We start from the raw sequence: 19,995 nt of genomic DNA on the forward strand, positions 1-19,995 counted from the left end.
ATTTCCTTTATCTGCTATATTGAATACTATCCTTAAAACTTCAATATTTTTTTTTAGGGAAACCTGTCTATAAATCATTTTCCTGAGCAGAAATTTCAAACACAGTAGGTTCCTGCTCAAGAGTATCATAAAATCATAGAGTTGCTTGGGTTGGAAGGGACCTTAAAGATCATCTAGTTCCAACTCCCCTTCTGTGGGCAGGGACACCTTCCACTAGACCAAGTTGCTCAAAACCCCATCCAACATGGCCTTGAACACTTCCACAGATGCGGCATCCACAGCTTCTCTGGGCAACCTCTTACAGTGCCTCACCGCCCTCACAGTATTTATTCCCAATATCTAATATAAACACACTCTCTGTCAGAGCACATATGTGTTTGTTCAAAATATAACAATAGTTAAATTGCCTTGTTTGCCACATTATAAAGTAGGAGTTAAATTGCTCAGATTTTGAAATGTCATGTAGATTGATTAACTGTGACTCTGTGGCCTGATCTAAAAGCAACACAGTTCTTAATAGTATTGTAAGTAGTTATATAAGAAATTAACTGAACATAGTGATTTTGCTTCTTTGTCAAAAATGGAAACAGCTTCTGAACTGTTGAATGTCCCTGTTTTAGCTACAAGACCACCAGGGATGTGCCACCAAAATGAATTCCAATGTCAATCAGATGGCAGTTGCATTCCTGATAACTGGGAATGTGATGGTCATCTTGACTGTGCAGACGGCTCAGATGAACACCACAGATGTCCTGCCAGAACATGTCCTCCATCTCTTTTCCGCTGTGATAATGGCAACTGTGTCTATCGGGCATGGATCTGTGATGGTGATAATGACTGCAGGGATATGAGCGATGAGAGAGATTGTCCTACTCAACCTTTTCGATGTCCCAGCTGGCAGTGGCAATGTCCAGGTCACAGTATCTGTGTGAATCTGAGCAAAGTGTGTGATAATTCTGCTGATTGTCCCAATGGAGCTGATGAATCCCCACTGTGCAGTAAGTTACTGTTCAGGCATCTACTATAGTCTGCTATGTGTTATGGCTTCAGAAAGAAATGGAATATTCAACATGCTTTATTTAGTGTTGCAGTGTTTCTATCAGAAATGTAAACATGCTGTAATTAGAGCTCACATTACTCAGTGGAACTTGCTTGCAGTGAAAGGAGACCACAATGATTGATGAATTCATTAGCTATGTCCAATCATGTGCTCTGAATTCCAGTGTGACTTCTACTGACTTTAAGTATAGGATTTTATACAACTGCATTGGAATGAGCTTTGTGTTCCTGAACGCATTCACTAAAGCATAGTATGCTTTAAATGCAGATGAAATGTGATTCAGTCCTTAAAATTCTCTTTTAAATTTCTAACTTCAAGAATCATGAAAAAAATCTAGAAGCTCATGTGTAGCCAGAATTTGTATTTATGTTGATTATGAGTTGATTAAAACATAATCTTTTTCTTTCTTTCCTTCTTTCTTCTTTCTCTTTAATCAATGCACATTCTCAGATGAACCCCAGCCAGGTATGATTATAAACGATTTTAAATTATTATTTATTTATACAATTTTAGGTTTGGAGTGGCACAGTAAATTTTTGTGTATTTCTAGCTATTTTTGTAGAATTTGTTGAAATGTTTGGACAGCATTCATTTGACAGGATTCGATAGTACATGTTTTGTTGCTACCTGCTTTTATGTGCATTGTGTGCGTTATATTTTGTGTGAGGGTGGCAGTCCAGTCTCACACTGCATAACTGATGGTTCTGCAGTCATGTTTTAGCAGCAGTCTTAGGCCAGTAATGCAATTGTAAAGAACTAAATTTAGCATAAGAAGCTTTTGTTGACTCTTTACTTATTTCGTTTCTCAACCCAATTTTAGATCAGGAGAGCTGCTCTGACAATAATGCTGGCTGCACTCATGAGTGTATTCAAGGACCCTTTGGAGCTCAGTGTACCTGTCCTATTGGATACCAGCTTGCAAATGACTCCAAGACCTGTGAAGATATTGATGAATGTGACCCTCCAGGCTTTTGTAGTCAGCACTGTTACAATGAGAGAGGGTCTTTTAGGTGTTACTGTGATGAAGGATACATTCTAGAAACCAATGGGAGGACATGTAAAGCAGCAGGTGAGGAACATTGAGGTCAATCTAAAAAATGACAACAGGGTCTAGAAACTGTCCAGCTTTGCCATTTTAATGTTGTTTTCTTTTAAAAGAGCTATTGTAAACAGCCACTTAGAGTTGTTCTTGGCAGATGACCTTGAGTATTAAAGCTGTCAGCTGAGGAGTTAAATGGAACTGTTATTTCCTTGAAATAATATATTTAAATTAACAGCGGAATTTTTAATCCTGGAATCATCAAAAATAATATTATGGAGAAAATCAGTGTCAGACACCTGTAAGCCAGAGGTTAAAGTTTGTAAAAGCCTCTGTAAAGTTTGATGCTCACAAAGTGTTTAAATCCCAGCGTTTCACAAGCCTTACCTAGTGCCTGCGCTGCACTTCGCTCATTTTGAAAGACCAAACATCGCTGATACAGCCTTGCTGCCAATTGTTCTCTATCTCTTACGCAGCATAGTGGCAGTATGTAGGAGTTATATACCCAGTGGAATTTGTCACCACAGGTTTCCTGATTTAGGGGTATACTCAGGTCATGGAAGACACTTGAATTTTACCTGCATGTAAGTTTGGCCCTTACTAATAGGGAATTTCTCATAGTTTGCTGTCTTTATGGTTGCTGCTCTTCAGCGGTTTTTCAGCATCTTATCGGTGTAAGCAGCTACACAGCAGTCTGTGGCTTTCCTGTAATGTTTCTTGTTCCCATGCAGTCTAAAGGAGGGGAAAAAAGAGCAGGCAGGTTACAAAGGAGGAAGAGCCAGGCTGCATAGATTAACTTGTGGTACAAAAAACTTTAGGGGTTGAATCAGGAGTGGGACATAAGAGAGGTTTATGGAGAAATGAGTGTTGGATGTCAGCAGCAAACTGGTTAGACAATGGGGAAGAAGACCTGAGGTCCAGATATGAGCCTAGAAAAGAAGTCTGTAGAAAGAGTGATGGAGAAAGGATGGAGAAAAGCCAAGGCAGATTAAAAAGTCAGGGTGGACAGACTGGGTATGATAATGTATCTTGGCCTGTGAATTGATTTGAATTTTTCCTTTCAATATGTATATATTGATGCTATAAAGTCATGTAAAATTATTCAGTGTTTCTTTTTCTCACAGAATTACTGTTGAATAGCTTATTGTTTTACTATAATTTCTATCCTTCGACAGAGTCTGGGAATCTTCTTTTGCTGGTGGCAAGTCGTAACCAAATCGTTGTGGATAACATCACTTCTCAGTCACACAGCATTTATTCTCTGGTTCGGGATGGGACCAATATTGTGGCTATTGATTTTGATTCAATCACAGATCGTATCTTTTGGTCTGATACAACACAGGATAAAATTTGGAGTGCTTATCAAAATGGGACTGACAGAAAAATAGTAAGTTTTGCTGAGTTTTTCTTTTCTTTTGTGTAGAGAAAATTAAGACAATGTTTCTTCATTTAACAAAGGGGAAGAGGAAAATCCAAACATAGTAAGAAGAGAGGTAACATAGACAAATTGAAACAACTTTGTAGATGGTAAGCCAACATTTCGTACAGCTTTTTGAAAAAGAAAACTGAATGCTTTCAAGAAGCCCTTTTTAACATCAAACTATGAGCTGATTTTCCTATTAGTAAATGATAACTTCTTCACTAGACCTTAGGAAGTTAGTAGGAGTGTTTGGATTTATGCTTTACCAACGCTTTGAGTATGTACATCGTGACTCATTCTGCATATTAGACCTGGAAAATGTTGGAGATTTGGTTCCCTATTTTCCATGTCTATAGAACCGTGAAGGGTAAATATTTATCAACTTCCCCCCTACTCCTTTTTTTTTGTTATTAAACAGGTGTTTGACAGTGGTGTCACCGTGACTGAAAGTATAGCGGTAGATTGGATAGGTCGCAACCTTTACTGGACAGACTTTGTTCTGGAAACAATTGAAGTCTCTAAACTGGATGGGAGCCACAGGACTGTGCTGCTCAGTGAAAATATAACAAACCCAAGGGGACTAGTGTTAGATCCCAGAACTGAGTAAGATTTTTTTTTTTATGTTTTGTTTTGAAAAGATTAATATTTTATGATGCAACTATTAAAATTTGAGATCTACCCAAGTTGTATTGTAATTTTAAATTACAAGCAGAAGAGAAAACTTAAAGCAATTTTTAGAAATAGTGTGTTTGCAGAGTTGATTTAATATTTAAAGTTATGCGGTAATTATTGGTGATCTGTTGCTCTGTTTCACTGTGACAAGATGGCTTTTTTCCTATAAAAGATTTTCCTACATTTTCTTCCTAGTTGAGAAATGTTAATTCAAAATTATGATGTATCATTTCACTTGGTGGTATACCACAAACTTATATGTGATTTAATGTCATATGCCTCCCTTCATAGCCCCAAGTCTAAAATAATTATCTGTGTTGTATTAATGTTATCACAGAAGTACCTTCCCATTTCAGACAGCAAGTGGCATAGAGTTAATGAAATGTGATGATTTGAACTGTCCATGTGCAAACTTTTACTTTTTTTTTGCAGTCTTCAGTGCCTTGAACTCTGTTTACTGCCAGCCACATGGGGCTCTTCATTTTTAGTGCTGTTAACATTGTCACTAACATTATAAAAGTACAAACCTGTATCAAATTATTATATAGCAACCAGAGAATCAGATTATAATCAACAGTGAAAAACAGTGACACTGGTAGCTTCTATATGCTGCTGTTACTGACAAATGGAAACAGCAGTAGAAGTGTTAAAAGAATTTTTACAACAGGAATTACGGTAGTATCTCAAGTAAGCATATTGGTGAAATAAATAATTTCAGTATCATTGTGTAAGACTGTTCTTAAAAAGGTTATTTCTATTTTTGATCTAGTGAGTCTTCATGTAACATTTCTCAATAGGCAGCTAGATTTTTTCACAGATTGGTAACCACACGTTACTTTTTTCAGTGCTCATGTAATGTTCTGGACTGACTGGGGCCAAAACCCTCGGATTGAAAAATCCAGCATGGATGGCAAAATGCGCACAGTGATTATTGATAATAAAATCTACTGGCCCAATGGACTTTCCATTGATTACCCAAATAGACTTCTCTATTTTGCTGATGCTTATCTTGATTATATTGATTTTTGTGATTACAATGGAAACAACAGACGACAGGTGGTTGCAAGCGATCTGGTAAGACATTAAAGAGAAACTGCTGTTTAGATCATTCTTATCTGTTCTATCTGCACACATGAAGTCTGAAGGTGACATCTGGCACTGCTTCTACCAGGTGGTGCATTTGCTGTAGGCAAATGTACAAAAAGCCTGAAAGAACTTTTCCCAGTCACTTTTTGTGAGTGATTATTGGTACTGTTCTTGACAGCACTGAAGGATTTTGTGCTACCAGGACTTGCTGTGTGCAGCATCTTCATGAAGGCCATCCCTCTTACAGGCTATCTCTCAATGAAGTGCTGCTGGCAGCTTGTAGCCCCATCTCTGTACCAACACAGTGGTTCACATGTTCAGTTGGTACACAGAAACTTGTATAAATAACCACATGGATGTTTTTAAGAATTGACCCTTGGGGCTTTTACTGTTGACTGGAGAGACAATTTGTATGAAATGGAAGACAAGGCAATCTTTCTGCCCCTAGTTAGCTGAAATTTAGATAAACCACCTTCTTTGACCCTCTGGTAAATTTTAGGGGAGCGTATCAGGGATGCAAGTTCTTGAAATGTCTGTAACTCTCACTAGACATTTCCTATTGTGCTCCTGAAAGTCTACAGTGGGGTCTTTACCTGTTGGTTCCCTGTGTTCTGCCCTGTAGTTAGACTGCTGTGGTAATTCCTCATTCTATTCATCTCACAAGGTCCATATAGCATTTTAATTTTTTAAAAAATTATATTTTCCCCATAATTAATGTCTTGTTTTCAGACAATAGATGGTATTTCATATTCTTTTGCTGAAAAATATCTTTTAGACATGGCTACTTCAATATTTATTTATTTATTTAAAAAACATGCTAGGCTCTGTTGTTACTTCATTGCAAGCTTTAAACATGCAAATCTCCAGAACTAAACTGATGAACAACCTTGCCTTTTTAGATATTGCAACATCCACATGCTCTAACTGTCTTTGAAGATTTTGTGTACTGGAGTGACCGCTATACTAACCGAGTAATTCGAGCCAATAAATGGCATGGAGGAAACCAGACAGTTATGATTTATAACATTCACCAGCCTTTAGGGCTTGTGGCAGTCCATCCTGTAAAGCAGCCTGATGGTAAGTTCATCAAAACAACTTTGGTAATTGCAGAAATAACATGCAGTACGATCATGCATTGGCACAGTGAGAATCAGCCTTGTCAGCAAATGGACTGGGCTAAAACAAGCAAATAATTCAAACAATTGACTTGCAACTGGCCAAACTGGTATTAGGGAAAGTAACCACCTAGGCAGCGTCTAAGGATAATGACTAACCAAAAAGAATAATAGGGAAATAGTATGTGTCATCTTTTTGCAGTTTGTTCTGAATGTTTTTGTAAGACAATTGGAGCATTTTTGGAAAGTATTTTAGTTGTAAAAGTTTCTGTGTTTGACATACCGGACTCAATTTCTTGTGTGTTAATAATACAATTATTTTTGAAAAGATGACTGTCATCAATCTTCTCTGAAAGTACTTCTGCATTATTTTACTCAATGAAATAATCATAAATACTCAATAATCATAAATAAACCCCTTCATTGCATTAAGTATTCCCTCTAAGATCTTATGCAGGGGATCTTTTGCAGCTGAAAGACTGTAAAAAAAGTATTTTTTCTTTCTGTTAGGTAGAGATGTCCTTCAAATCAGACTTTTCCTCATTTCATGGCATGACTTGAAGTGTGGGAAATATATTGATATGAATGTTGTCTTTCAGCTTTTGTTATATTTCTTGTGTATGAGGTGTTTCCAATTAATAAATATTACAATAGCTTACTTTTTTTTGCCTTGAAAGACACCCCCATACCAGGGAGGGTAGAGACTTGCATTTGAGTAAGGCACTAGTAATTTCAGTGCTGTATTTGTTTTGGAACAAAACCTTCCTCAGTCATGTTTAGAACTAAAGCCACTTTGCATTCTCACTGCAAATTGTTCATTTACCAGAGAGTACCATTAATTTATGGATCATAGTTATGGTTTAAGAGGTTTTATTTTACAACCCAAGGTTTAAAAACCTTTCTATCGCTGGTGGAGAAATTTCTTTCTTTTTCTTTGTTGTTTTAAGTTAGTACATTTTATGATTTTTCATTTTAAATTATTCTGTTGTACTTTATGTGGCCAGACAGAGAAGGGAATAAATCACTTGCAGAATAGCAAAACATGCTGATATTTACAAATGAAGAAATAGTTATTTGCAGATTGAAATTCCAGATGCAGTATTAAAACTGTCATCCACTTTCCTTTTTTGTAAATTGTTAGATCTTACACCAACCAGCATTTAATTTCATAATACTAATGAGGTGAATAATTTTCTTACAGTTTGATTTCTGAGTTTATGCTATGGTTTTATTGTCATGCTAATTTGTTTTCAGTTCCTGTTAGTTTTTATTTTAGGAACAATTGCACAATTTCCTGGAACATCCAAGCTTCTTAAAATAAGGTCTGCTGCAATTGCTAAGGATATACTCAAAATCGGATTTTTGTTTTCTTATGAAGATGGCTCATCCTGAAAAATCCTCTTTAGCAGCAAGTTTGTGGAAGTGATCTAGGTTGAATTTTAGTGTATAGTAATAATAACAGCCAGGAGAGGTCCTCTTCGCCGTCTTTTTTTTGGCATTTTACAACTTTAAACTGGCAGTTTCAAAGCGATCCAAGAAATTTGGCATTGAGCTCCCACTGTCTGTGAACAAGACATACCAACTATTTTCTCTTTCGTTTCTCCAAGAAGTCTCAGTAAATAATTTAAAACCCCCATCTAGAAAGGTTATAATAATCAAGGACTGAAAATCCCGTAGGCCTCCTGGTGCAGTTAAGAAAAGTCTGAAATGGAGTTTGAAAGATTTTCTATGATGCATAACATTTGAAAAGACCACTATGATAATAGTCCTTATTTTACATGGAAAATTGTATCCTGTTATGAGTGTATTATATAGCTTGTGGTTCTTGGAAATTATTTCATTTTTTTAATTTTAAAGAAATAGCAAAATTTAGTGCTGAGTTGATATTACCAGGAGCAATGAGATAGAATATTCTTTCCAGTCACTCATATTGTTACAGTTGCTAATAATTCCTTTTTAAATTTTAGGTATTAATTCCTGCGCATCGTCCCCCTGTAGCCACCTCTGCTTGCTTTCTTCATCTGGACCGCTTTTTTTTTCCTGTGCTTGTCCCTCAGGATGGATCCTTTCTCCTGATAACAGGAACTGCATGAGAGGTAGGGCAGTAATAATGAAAGACCCAAATGCTGTCAAGTATATCTCTCTCTTAGGCAAAAAGCATACTTCAGTGGGCTGCTGCTCATGAAATCAAAGTTTGGGGCCACTTCAGGCAGCCTTCATTTAGGACACATGTAATGTACTTGGCCTAAAGGTTTGGAGACAGGTTTGGGAAACAACTGAGTCAGAGATTCAGGTGCTTCATTTGGGGAAAATCAATGAACTCAATTTTCTTATAAGCACTTTAAAGAAGCCACATTTTAAAATTTCTCACCACATTGAATGTTTTGCTGTTGGAATACATCTGGAAGGAATTTATTATCAGTTAAAAATGAAAACATACTCTGGCAGATCGTTGTGTTCATTATAAGTATTCAGCTCAGAAACATGTTTTTAAGAGTTGTAGTTGTAAGAATGTTGAGATGCAGGTCTAGAGGGGACTCCCTTGGTTACTCAAGTTTGTTTCCTTCTTGCCCTTGACCTCGTGTCATATGTCCTCTTTCACCAGTCAAGCTCTAGTTTTAGATTAATGTGGGTTCTTGCCAGAAATTCACTGAACTTCACAATTTGGTATTTGGAAACCTGATTTTTTTTGTTCAAATGTAATATCTTCCCAGTTTACTCCCATTTCTGATGCCATTTTTGTCCTTCAGGATAAATAGCATTAGTAGTTCTCCTTTAGCATTGGTATATGTTTTGTGGTGTATATTTGAAGTGGCTGTCCTGTTCTTTCTCAGCCTTATTTTGCTAAGAAGTAAGTTATGATCTTTTAGTTTCCTCTAATCAGGAGAGATGTTCTCCCTCTTTCTTATGACTGTCTTCAGCCTATCTGAACTAATGCATTTTGAAATTCATATCAGAATTTCTCATTTTGAGCTTTTTCCCCTCCCTGTGTAAAATATTTGTGTGCCAAATGCAGAAGGTCTAGAAACACAGCCTAAAATTACGTGTACATACATGTGATGCAGCTGTAACAGAACTAACCTTTACAAACAAAATGTGGTGTCAAAATGTTCTACTGAACTTTCTTTGAATAGTCCACAATGATTTGTAAAAATTATTTAGCCTGTTCATTTAAAAAGAAAATTCAAAGCACTGGCAGGCAACTTGTGACTAGAAATTTACCCACATTGCTGCTGTCAGATGAAGCATTCATTATTAATTTTTTCATCATTGTACAGATATCAAGTGTACTGGTGTCTCCCTGTATAGGGAAGCTTCAAATCATTGAAATTTAAGTAGAAATTATCTTTGGGATAAGCTAACATTAGAAATCTCTGTCCATCAAAAATCCTTTTATTTTAAAACTATCTAAATGTTAAAGGCCATATCATGCTCTTTTCCTGCTCGTTACTGTATGTTCTTTAAAGGGTTGTATTGCATTCATATTTTTCTGAACAGCAGCAAGGGAATTTCCAATTTATATGATCTGAAATGAAGTGCAAATTTGAAGAGGGTTTCTTTTAGAAATCTGCACTTGTTTTGTTATGTGTGGGTTTATAGAGGGATCATAATGAAAGAAATGGAACATGGCAGGGATGAAGCACATGCACATGTAGAGGTTGACCCAAATCTGCCACTGAATTGAACTATTGACAATTGTTTACTTCTTGCATGTTGTAAATTTCCCTTTGTCTGCTTAGGTACAGTTGTGTCCCTTTTAGAAATTACATAATTGTTCAATATAAACTGTGTAAGAAAGAGATAGAAGTATCCTTCTGTAAAGCACAGTTCTTTTAAACTATATGGGATTATTTTATTCTTTTTCGATGGAATTTATACAGTTAAAACAGTATGTAGAAAACATCTACAGATGTGGGGAATTAAAAAAAAGGATATTTGCTGAAGGTCAGTACATCAGCAAAAGTTAAAAAATATATATTGGGGTTTTTAATGGTAAAATATTTTAATCATTGCTAATGACTAATGTCCCTGCTGATGGCAGGAGGCTTGGAACTAGATGATCTTTAAGGTTGCTTCCAGCCCAGGCCATTTCATGATTACATGGGAGTAGGCAATTTTATTTCTTTTCTAATTTTTACTGTTGTCCTTATCCTTGCTGTCATTGTTTACTTCATTAGGCCAGCACAATCTTTCAGAAGAGAGGTTAAACTGCACTGCATGCATTTGATTGCCCAGTGTCTCTACAAACAATGATATTGCTGGTCTCTGCCTACTTAGTTTGCATATTAAACACTACTAACTTCATGTGGATGGAAAGGCATTTATTCTAGGATTGCACCATTTTTTAGCTTTATATAAGATGAAGAAATCTTGCCTTTGCACTTTTAAACAGCATTTCAGGTTGATTTTAAAGATGGTAATGTAGCAAGCTGCCTTGGAAACAAAGAAGTGACTTTGTGTATATTAAAATATTATATTAAAATGGTACATGTGCATATTTCATATAATACATGAATTTTATATAGATTATAATTTGTCATGTAAATTGTTTAAAAATTGCAGAAGTTATATTAATGTCTATCTGATGAAGCTACACAGGTTTTTAAATCTCTATAGCTCAGCAAATTTGCTCTATTGCTCATCTTAAAAGTGAGGAATAATCAGATTGTATAGATTTACATAGGTGTAAAACTCAAAGCAGTAAATCAAATTTGACAAACACTTCCAGCAGCCAGAGAGAAGTACAGAGAATAATTTTTGAGATGTGCAGTGATGCTGTGATTTGTGGGTTTTCATGTCAAAATTTTCACTGTGAAATTTATATAAATATTGCAATTAAGCAGCCAGTGAAGAAAATCCAATCCAAACAAACAAGTCTTTGATCTGTGATAAAAGAGGAAATGGGTTATTGCTATAGCAGCCCATTTTCCTACTAAATGGTAGTTTGTACCTATGGGGAGAAGAGGCTAGAATTTGTTCTCCAAAGACAAAAGGACAAGGAAGAGGGGAATCAGCGTTCAGAACATTCTCTTCCCCTACTCCTTTAGCAGATGAGAAATGAAGTTACTGACTCTCACTCTACAGCTCTCCAATGCATTTTCTCAGATCGCCTGACTAGCTGCCCGTTGTTAATAAGATTTAAGCAGTACAAGTTTACCATAAAGTAAATATACTATAAGGGAGTATGTCTATTCCCTTAGAGATAAAACAGGAAAACACAACACTGCAGTTATATTTAATAATGAAAATCACCAGTTGCTGCAGTGACATTATTCTATGCTTGTGAGTTCTGCTTAATAGTCATTAGAACCCATCACAGGCAGGTCCTGCAGAATCTCAGAGCTTTGCCTGGCTGGTTCCCATCAGGTCATGCACAATCCTCAGACCTTTGTCCTGATGGTTCCCATTCTTGGAGATTTGTAAAAGCTGCTTAGAGCAGCTGCATTGATGTCCTCCTTCCCTTGGCTAGCAGTGAGTGATCCTGCTTTATTTACTTCCTTCCTCTCAGAATTTGCTTTGTGATTGCCCAGTGCTGAAACTTAAAATGTTACAATTTCAGTAATTGATAACCTCGCTGCTAGTGAGGGATCAAACTTCTAGGTAAGTGGTTTCAAAGCACCACTGGTAAAATTGAACCCTTCTCAGCACCAGGGAACTTCTGTGTGGGAGCGGGAAAGCATATTATAATGACATTTTCTTGAGCAGAAGCAACTCTGAGTTACACTGTATGTTTTCACAGTTGAACACCCTTTCCTTATTGCTGTAAGAGATAATATAATTTATGGAATTTCTCTGAACCCTGAGGAGAAGACAAATGATGCTATGGTTCCAATAGCAGGAGTTCAAAATGGTGTTGATGTTGACTTTGATGACTCTGAGCAGATGATTTATTGGGTTGAAAATCCGGTAAGTTAGTATTTGGGTTCCAAATGTGCATTAAATTAAGATTTCTTATTTTTAAAAAGTGTTTTGGACTGCAATATATTAGCATTGCTGATAAGAATTTTGATAAAAATAATAGAAAAGAATGCAATGGTGGGGTTTTTAGGTTTTTGGTTTGGTTTGGTTTTTTTCCCCACTAGGACAAAATAAAGACACTTCATCTCTCTTGTAAAGTAGATCTTATCTTTGGCAGCAGAAACATTTGATTAATGTTTTTTCTGGCTCAGAGACATGAACAGGAAATATTGGAAAGCATTGACAGACCCACACTCTCAGCCCTGCTGTACTATAGTCCAATCTCTCTCCTCTCTCTTGACTTAGGACTTAATTCTGCAAACACGGCCACAGCACTTCTCCATGGAAGTAGTACACTGGACACAGTGGCACTTAATATTAGAATGAATGTGTATGCATCTGATCTGAGCACTTAATGAAGTAACATAGCAGAGAGGCACCTTTTCCTTTAAACAGAAAATTGTTGCCAAGTCACAACAATTTCCAGGTAGCACATATGAGGCTTATAGATCTAAAAAATAATTTGAACTAATTTTTAATAGTTGATTATAATTGTTTGATGAAGTGTTTTTATTGCTGGTCCTGAGCAAGGAAATTATATGTGTTCCCTAAGCCTAATTTGCCACTAAAAAAAAAAAAAATCCAAATTTTTGCAGGATGGACACTTAAAAAAAAAAAATCTATGGTAGTCTGGGAAACAGATGAGAGAGGATGCTACTGATGCAACAGTACGTGTTAAGTCTTGGAAGCATAAAAACAATTCTTTTTTTCAAGAAAAACAGTGCTTAGGTCCTGGAGAAGTATGATGGTAGATAAGGAGATTTATATAATTATATAATCCACACAAACCTGTTATGTTTCATCCACACACAATTTTTATGTTTTTTTCCCAACTTATTTTCTTTACATTTTGCATCTTTGAAGTAAATATAATTTTAAAAACTACTGATTAATAAGCCTATTCCATGTCGCTCATAAAAAAACGACAATTTATTTAATTATTTATTCTTTTAAAGTTAGAATATTTAGTTCCAATGAAGTATTTGAATAGACCTATTTAAGCAAACTTTTGCCCAAGAAACTAGGTAAATACTCAGGAATCTATTTCATTCTTCCTCCAGTCTGAAAAAATGTTTCTGACAGACTTCAGCCAGCAGATACAGCTGACATATACAAAAGCCTTTTCAGTTCTGTAGGAGGTCAAGGGCTGATACATCCATTACCAGCGCTGGCAAGTGAAATGCCAGGTGCCTTTGCTGGCTGAGTGTGGGTATGTGCTCTGTTTTAGTTAGGTCTTGACAAAGCCTGACAAATGTGTGACTGTATCCCTGACCTGCGGACCTCAGGCTTCTGTTGCTCCCAAACAGTGCCGAGACACCTGTGTCAGTCATGGCTCACTCTGAGAAAAAGATGTTTCTCTGTTTTCTAATGATGGAAGCATATTTGCCTACTTTCTTAATTGTCCATTACCACAGGGCCTCTTCCTTAACACCACGTTTTGCCTCCATCCATTGCATGTTTGGCTTTTCCTGGGGTTTGTCTACACTTGCATAGTTTGTTGCTGTAATTTCAGGGCCAGTGTTGGCAGCATTTGAAGCTGTAGTTAGAGTTCAAGTGAACATCCAGCTTGTTCACTCTTTCTGAAGCAAACTCAGGAAACACAGATAAAAATAGGAGTGCCCCGCTATTCTACTTGTAAACACTTAAGTTTTTTTCTTTAGCCATCATATTCTGTAGATTGTTAATTGTAAATGTCAGTAATAGCCAGGATAACTGTCTTTAAAGTGCCTATCATATTAGACACTGTTGTAAACATCCAACATCCATCAGACACTCACAGTAGGGTTTATAGAGTACCAAAAATGATCCTGTTTTCCTGCTTTTTTTCTGAAGGCCTAGGAATTCAAGGGCAGGATAATTTGCAAATAGCATTATATTGTTTGGATTCAGCAAGCAGCACACTGCTGGTGTCTAAGAAATTTTAGTTATTTAAGTCAGCAGTGAGTTTGGCCTGGAGCTCAGTTTTTTGCCATCTGAGGTGCTGATTCCTTTCTGAAGCACCATTTTCAATTCTGCACTGAGATATTTAGACAGTAGGCTGATATGGTAACAAAGCAATTAAGATTATGCATGGACCATGTGATCACTGGGTCCTTTTCCTAAAGTTGTTTCTACCTTGTTCCTGTTCTAAGATGGCAACTGCAACCTGTTGTCCATTTTTTACTGCCTGGATCTGCTCTATTTCTGCCTCTACCTCCTCCCTCCTTGAACTGGGCTAGCATTAGAAAAGATTGCAATATAGAATGAGTACTCATATAGTTGGAATAGAACAGTGTTTTCTGCTCTTGACATTATTTCACTTTTGTTATCTTTTTTTCCAAGGGTGAAATTCACAGAGTGAGGTCAGATGGAACCAACAGGTCAGTTTTTGCTCCAGCAGCTGTTATTGGTTCTCCTGTTGGTCTGGCATTGGACTGGATATCTGCAAACCTTTATTACAGTAACCCAGGGACACAGTCAATTGAGGTAATTATTTAAGAGGGACAATTGGAAAGCAAGAACCTAGATTTTTCACTTTATGTGTACAGGTTTAAATTAACAATATTTATTTAATGAAAAGCTGAAATTAGATTTATTTTAAAGAGCAATCAGTCTGTAGAAAAATACTTTATAAACTGGAAAGATAAAGTTAAATTTGGGTGTAGTCAAAGAGATACAAAGCAGGAAAATTTATTTGTGCATACATCTATTCTCTTTTTTTTTTCCTTCAACTCATTAGGCTTCTAGTGTTTAACACACAACCTCTCTGATGACTAGAGTTGCTGTTGTTACTATCCTCACTTCAAATCAATGATCCCAATGCAGTGCCTCTGATAGTAAAGGAATGTTGTCATTGAATGCAGTAAGGTCTATTCCCAAATACTTTGATAGCATATTAGGTAGCTTTCTGGAGACTAACAATCTCATGGTATGTGAAGGATAAAATTGCCTTTTAGTGCAGGGAAATAGAGGATAAGTAATATATAATGCAATAATGACTGTGAATAAGCCCAGTCATTAGTGTCCTTGTCCCAAAATATAAATACGTACTATTAAATTAAACAGCAGCTAATTTGAGCTAATGAAATGGGATACATCCTAAATCAGCATTTCATCAACCCCTTCAGGCTGTAATACTTTGAAGATATTATGGAAACTGAAAAATGAACTATTTTCATACCTAGGATACTTGTTAACATAGACAGGTTCAGAGCTGCAAGCAGCTCATTCAAGGGATGCACGTAAGAGAAGGGAGATTTTAGAGTAGAGAAAAATGTGCTTTTTTTTCACGGTGTTTGAGAAAGTCTTCTGCAATTTCAACTCCCTGTTGATTTAGGCTTCCTTCCTGTAATTTGAAAATGTACCGTAAGTTCTGTATTACATGCGCTTATGAGTTCAATGTTTGCATAGGTCCTGAAGCTGCATGGTGACATAATGTACAGGAAAACACTGATTACCAATGATGGCACCCCTCTGGGAGCTGGCACACCAATTGGTTTGGCAGTTGATCCAGCAAGAGGGTAAATTTCCAAACCTGCTGTTGTCTTTGCTCATTAGTGTATTCTCTGTATTTTTCTTAATTTTTAGGGTCTTCAAATTTCATCCTGGATTTGACATGGTTTTGCTTTTTTTCATATTTATACAGAATTTATTTACTCTTTTTAAGCTCTATACAATAATTGCATAGCTTCATAAATTGTTGTGTAGATGTTCATTCTCCTTAATTTACCATATGTTTGTATGGTAACATTTTTTAGTTAAAAAGAATCTCCGGATATTTTGATTGTGAAAAAATCTTGGAAAAGTGGGACTCTGGTCCAGTGATCTCCCTTATCAGCTTGCTAACAAATGTGGTAATGTCTGTTATAGGAGGCTGTACTGGACAGACCAAGGAACTGACAGTGGAGTTCCAGCAAAGATTGCCAGTGCAAACATGGATGGATCAGGCATACAAACACTATTCACTGGCAACCTGGACCATGTAGAGTTCCTTACCATTGACATTAAGGAACGAAGGTTGTACTGGGCTGTCACAAGCACAGGAGTGGTAGGAGATATTTTTTTATAATAGCTTTTTTATTTGTCTCTGCATCTGTGATTCACATGAGTGATTCAGTTACTTCAGTTTTCTCTTGTAACTGGGAGTTGCGGGGCCAGGCAAAATCTGAATAAGTGTTTATTAAATACCATTACAAGTATATGATCATAAATCATATACTGTTGGCCCTTTCCTTCTTACCTTGTACATAAAGATTTCATGCATAAGAGATTTTAGTAACATGTGTTGCATTTAGTTTTATATAACATTTTAGTTTTATTATAACATTGAACTTTTATTATAAAAAATGTAATCCTTATCTTAATCTTTGAATTGATTTCATAGATTGAGAGAGGCAATGTGGATGGTACAAATCGTGTGACCCTGGTGGTTCATCTTTCTCATCCTTGGGGAATTGCCGTGTATGATACATTTCTGTACTATACTGACCGAGATTATGAAGTTATTGAACGAGTTGACAAATCCACTGGTGCAAACAAAGTAGTACTGAGAGATAATGTCCCAAGACTGAAAGGCCTACGAGTGTATTACCGAGACAGTGAGTATTTGCAAGAGAGATATTTCAGGATATTCAACTTGTGAAAACTCAAACTTCCCTTAGAGATAGAATGTTTGCCTTTTCAAAGGAAATGCTTCGATTTGGCTTTCAGGAAAAGTGTCAGAAGCATTTTGCCTGGTTTTGGTAAAGAGATGGTCCATCATCTAGTTAAAGCATCTATTGGGTTATGTAATTTTACTAAAATATTATCAATGTAGTGTTGACTAAATAAGAAATTTTGTTACTTTAGCTTCAAATCTGTTTTATCTGCTTCTTGACCCCATTGATCTTAGATGACAAGAAACCAGCTAATCTATTTGCTAACACATCTGTGCTAAAATGAACAATGATTAAGATCTTTATTTTTGTCAGCTGATTGTTAATACTGTACAAATGTATGAATTTGGATATATATCTGTGGGATGATACAGTTCAGATTTTTATGTCTTGCCATCTGTGCCTTTCACAGATTCTGCTGGTTCCTCAAATGGCTGCAGTAATAATATTGGAGTTTGCCAGCAGCTTTGCTTGCCTGTACCTCATGGATTATTCTCCTGTGCCTGTGCTACTGGCTTTCAACTAAATCCTGATAACAGAACCTGTTCCCCATACAGTTCATTTGTAATTGTATCTATGCTTTCTGCAATTAAAGGATTTAGTTTAGAGACATCAGATCACTCTGAAGCCATGGTACCACTGGCAGGAAGAGGTATGTGAATATTGTAATAGGAAAAAATCTTGTAATGCCTAGTATTTTGGCATTTCTTTCTGGCATAACACATTTTAAATGTTAGCTTATATAAAGAATATTAATTATTACTTTTCAAAATATTTCAGGTCGAAATGCACTTCATGTGGATGTTCACATGCCTTCTGGTTTCATTTACTGGTGTGACTTCAGTAGCACAGTTTCTTCTCAGAATGCGATACGTAAAATTAAACCGGATGGTTCTTACTTTAGAAATGTTGTTACTAATGGAATAGGACGAAATGGGATCCGTGGCATTGCAATTGACTGGGTAGCAGGTAAGCACAGCTGAATTTAGGAGAATGTTACTCTTTATAGATTGTAAAATTTTAAGACTAACATAAACAGATCCTAATGGAACTATTTTGAATGGAAGTACCATGGTTCTAATTTGTGTCTCTATGGACTGATTTGAAAACAAGAGGAAGTAATGAATGGCTCTTATTGTTTTAGAGATGTGTAAAGATGAAAGTTTATCAGAATAAATGTATGGAGTCTTTTCTCTCATAAGGATTTCGTATTTGTCTTAGGTCTCTCTTCTTGTCTGTACATTTGTAAGTTGCTGTTATCCAGTGTACTACCATTGTACAAAACATGTTCCAGAGAAGAGTGCACAAAACTTGTCTGAAGACATTGTAAATAAGAAAGGACTTTGCATCTACCCTCAGATTGCTGTGTATAAATACTGTAAATTATAATGAAAAGTAAAAAAAGCAGAAGATATACTTTGTCTTTGAACTTTAATTTCCCCACTTTCATTTCTTGTTTCTATTTAAACATATTAGAGATTAATTCAAATATTAACTCTTCAGAAAGTATTAATCAAACATTGACATTACTACCTTGATTTTATATGTATATGTACTGTATATATGTTTTGCAAAAGTTCTTCAGTCGATTGATAGGCTTGTTGGGATGAGTTTCAGGACAACTATCTTCTGTAAACACTTAATTTAGTTACTGTATACAATCCTGTGGCATAACATGGATTTCATAGTTGTGTGTTGTAAAAGGTAAAAATATATATATATTTTTATATATATATATGTATAAAAGTACACCTAAATGACAACTGTAGTTAATGCACTTTGGTCTTTTACCACTGATACACTTGGCAATCCATTAGGATTTAGAAATTATTTGACTGCTGTCAGTTTGGGTGTCGTCTTTCTAATTCCTCAAATTGTAGGCAAGTACTTTATGCTTCCAACTACTAAGATATTTATGATGGCTATTCATTTTGTGGTTTAGTATTTTTTTAGCAGCTTGTGTTTCTCAGGTATTGGTGTTACTGTTAACTTTTTTTTTTTTTTAATATGCAGGAAATCTTTACTTTACAAATGCATTCCTGACGGAGACTTTTATCGAAGTTTTGCGCTTAAACACAACTTATCGTCGTGTGCTGCTTAAAACTACTATAGATATGCCAAGGCACATAGTAGTTGACCCAAAAAACAGATATCTGTTCTGGGCAGACTATGGGCAAAATCCAAAGATAGAACGTGCATTTCTTGACTGCACCAACAGAACAGTTCTTGTGTCTGAGGGCATTGTCACGCCTCGTGGGTTGGCCATAGATCACAGCAATGGCTATGTTTACTGGGTGGATGATTCCCTAGATATGATTGCAAGAATTCAGCCCGATGGTGGTGATGTTGAAATTGTACGCTATGGCAGCCGCTATCCAACTCCATATGGTATCACAATCTTTGGAAGTTCTATGATCTGGGTGGATCGAAACCTGAAAAAAGTCTTCCAAGCCAGCAAGGAACCAGGCAATACGGATCAGCCAACAGTAATAAGAGATAACATTAATTGGCTAAGGGATGTTACAATTTACAACAGTAATTTCCAGTCACGTTCACCCCTTGATGTCAACAACAATCCTTGTTTGGACAACAATGGAGGTTGTTCTCACCTCTGTTTTGCCATCCCTTACGTGCAGACACCTAAATGTGGTTGTGCCTTTGGAACACTAGGCGGTGATGGCAAGAGATGTTCCATTTCAACTGATGATTACCTGATTTTTGCTCTTGAGAATGCCCTCAGAAGTATCCACCTAGATCCCGAAAATCACAGTCCTCCCTTCCGCACAGTCAATGTGTTAAGAACTGCTGTGGCCCTGGATTTTGACAGCATAAACAACCGAATATATTTTACACAAAGTTTTCCTTCAGGGACAGGAAGAATCAGTTATGTTAATATTTACTCAGGAATTGGCTCTCCGACAGTAGTTGCATCTGGTAAGTGCACTGAAATG

At 36.3% G+C, this 19,995-nt stretch overlaps 1 protein-coding gene across 2 annotated transcripts in view; it reads left to right on the top strand.

Annotated features, from left to right (window-relative positions):
* Positions 1-19,995, top strand: part of LRP2 (LDL receptor related protein 2) — a 116,703-nt gene that overhangs the window by 51,275 nt on the left and 45,433 nt on the right. For both annotated transcript variants that reach the window (XM_017837597.1, XM_017837606.1), the window contains exons 25-39: positions 621-998; positions 1,881-2,129; positions 3,275-3,486; positions 3,938-4,122; positions 5,037-5,265; positions 6,177-6,354; positions 8,360-8,488; positions 12,133-12,299; positions 14,733-14,876; positions 15,801-15,910; positions 16,260-16,437; positions 16,774-16,987; positions 17,457-17,696; positions 17,825-18,013; positions 19,058-19,978. In XM_017837597.1, coding sequence (XP_017693086.1) covers positions 621-998; positions 1,881-2,129; positions 3,275-3,486; positions 3,938-4,122; positions 5,037-5,265; positions 6,177-6,354; positions 8,360-8,488; positions 12,133-12,299; positions 14,733-14,876; positions 15,801-15,910; positions 16,260-16,437; positions 16,774-16,987; positions 17,457-17,696; positions 17,825-18,013; positions 19,058-19,978 — 3,723 coding nt within the window. The remainder of the gene's footprint in view (positions 1-620; positions 999-1,880; positions 2,130-3,274; positions 3,487-3,937; positions 4,123-5,036; positions 5,266-6,176; positions 6,355-8,359; positions 8,489-12,132; positions 12,300-14,732; positions 14,877-15,800; positions 15,911-16,259; positions 16,438-16,773; positions 16,988-17,456; positions 17,697-17,824; positions 18,014-19,057; positions 19,979-19,995) is intronic.

Source organism: Lepidothrix coronata, unplaced genomic scaffold (genome assembly GCF_001604755.1).
Source record: "Lepidothrix coronata isolate B3197 unplaced genomic scaffold, Lepidothrix_coronata-1.0 Scaffold7, whole genome shotgun sequence".
NCBI lineage: Eukaryota > Metazoa > Chordata > Aves > Passeriformes > Pipridae > Lepidothrix > Lepidothrix coronata.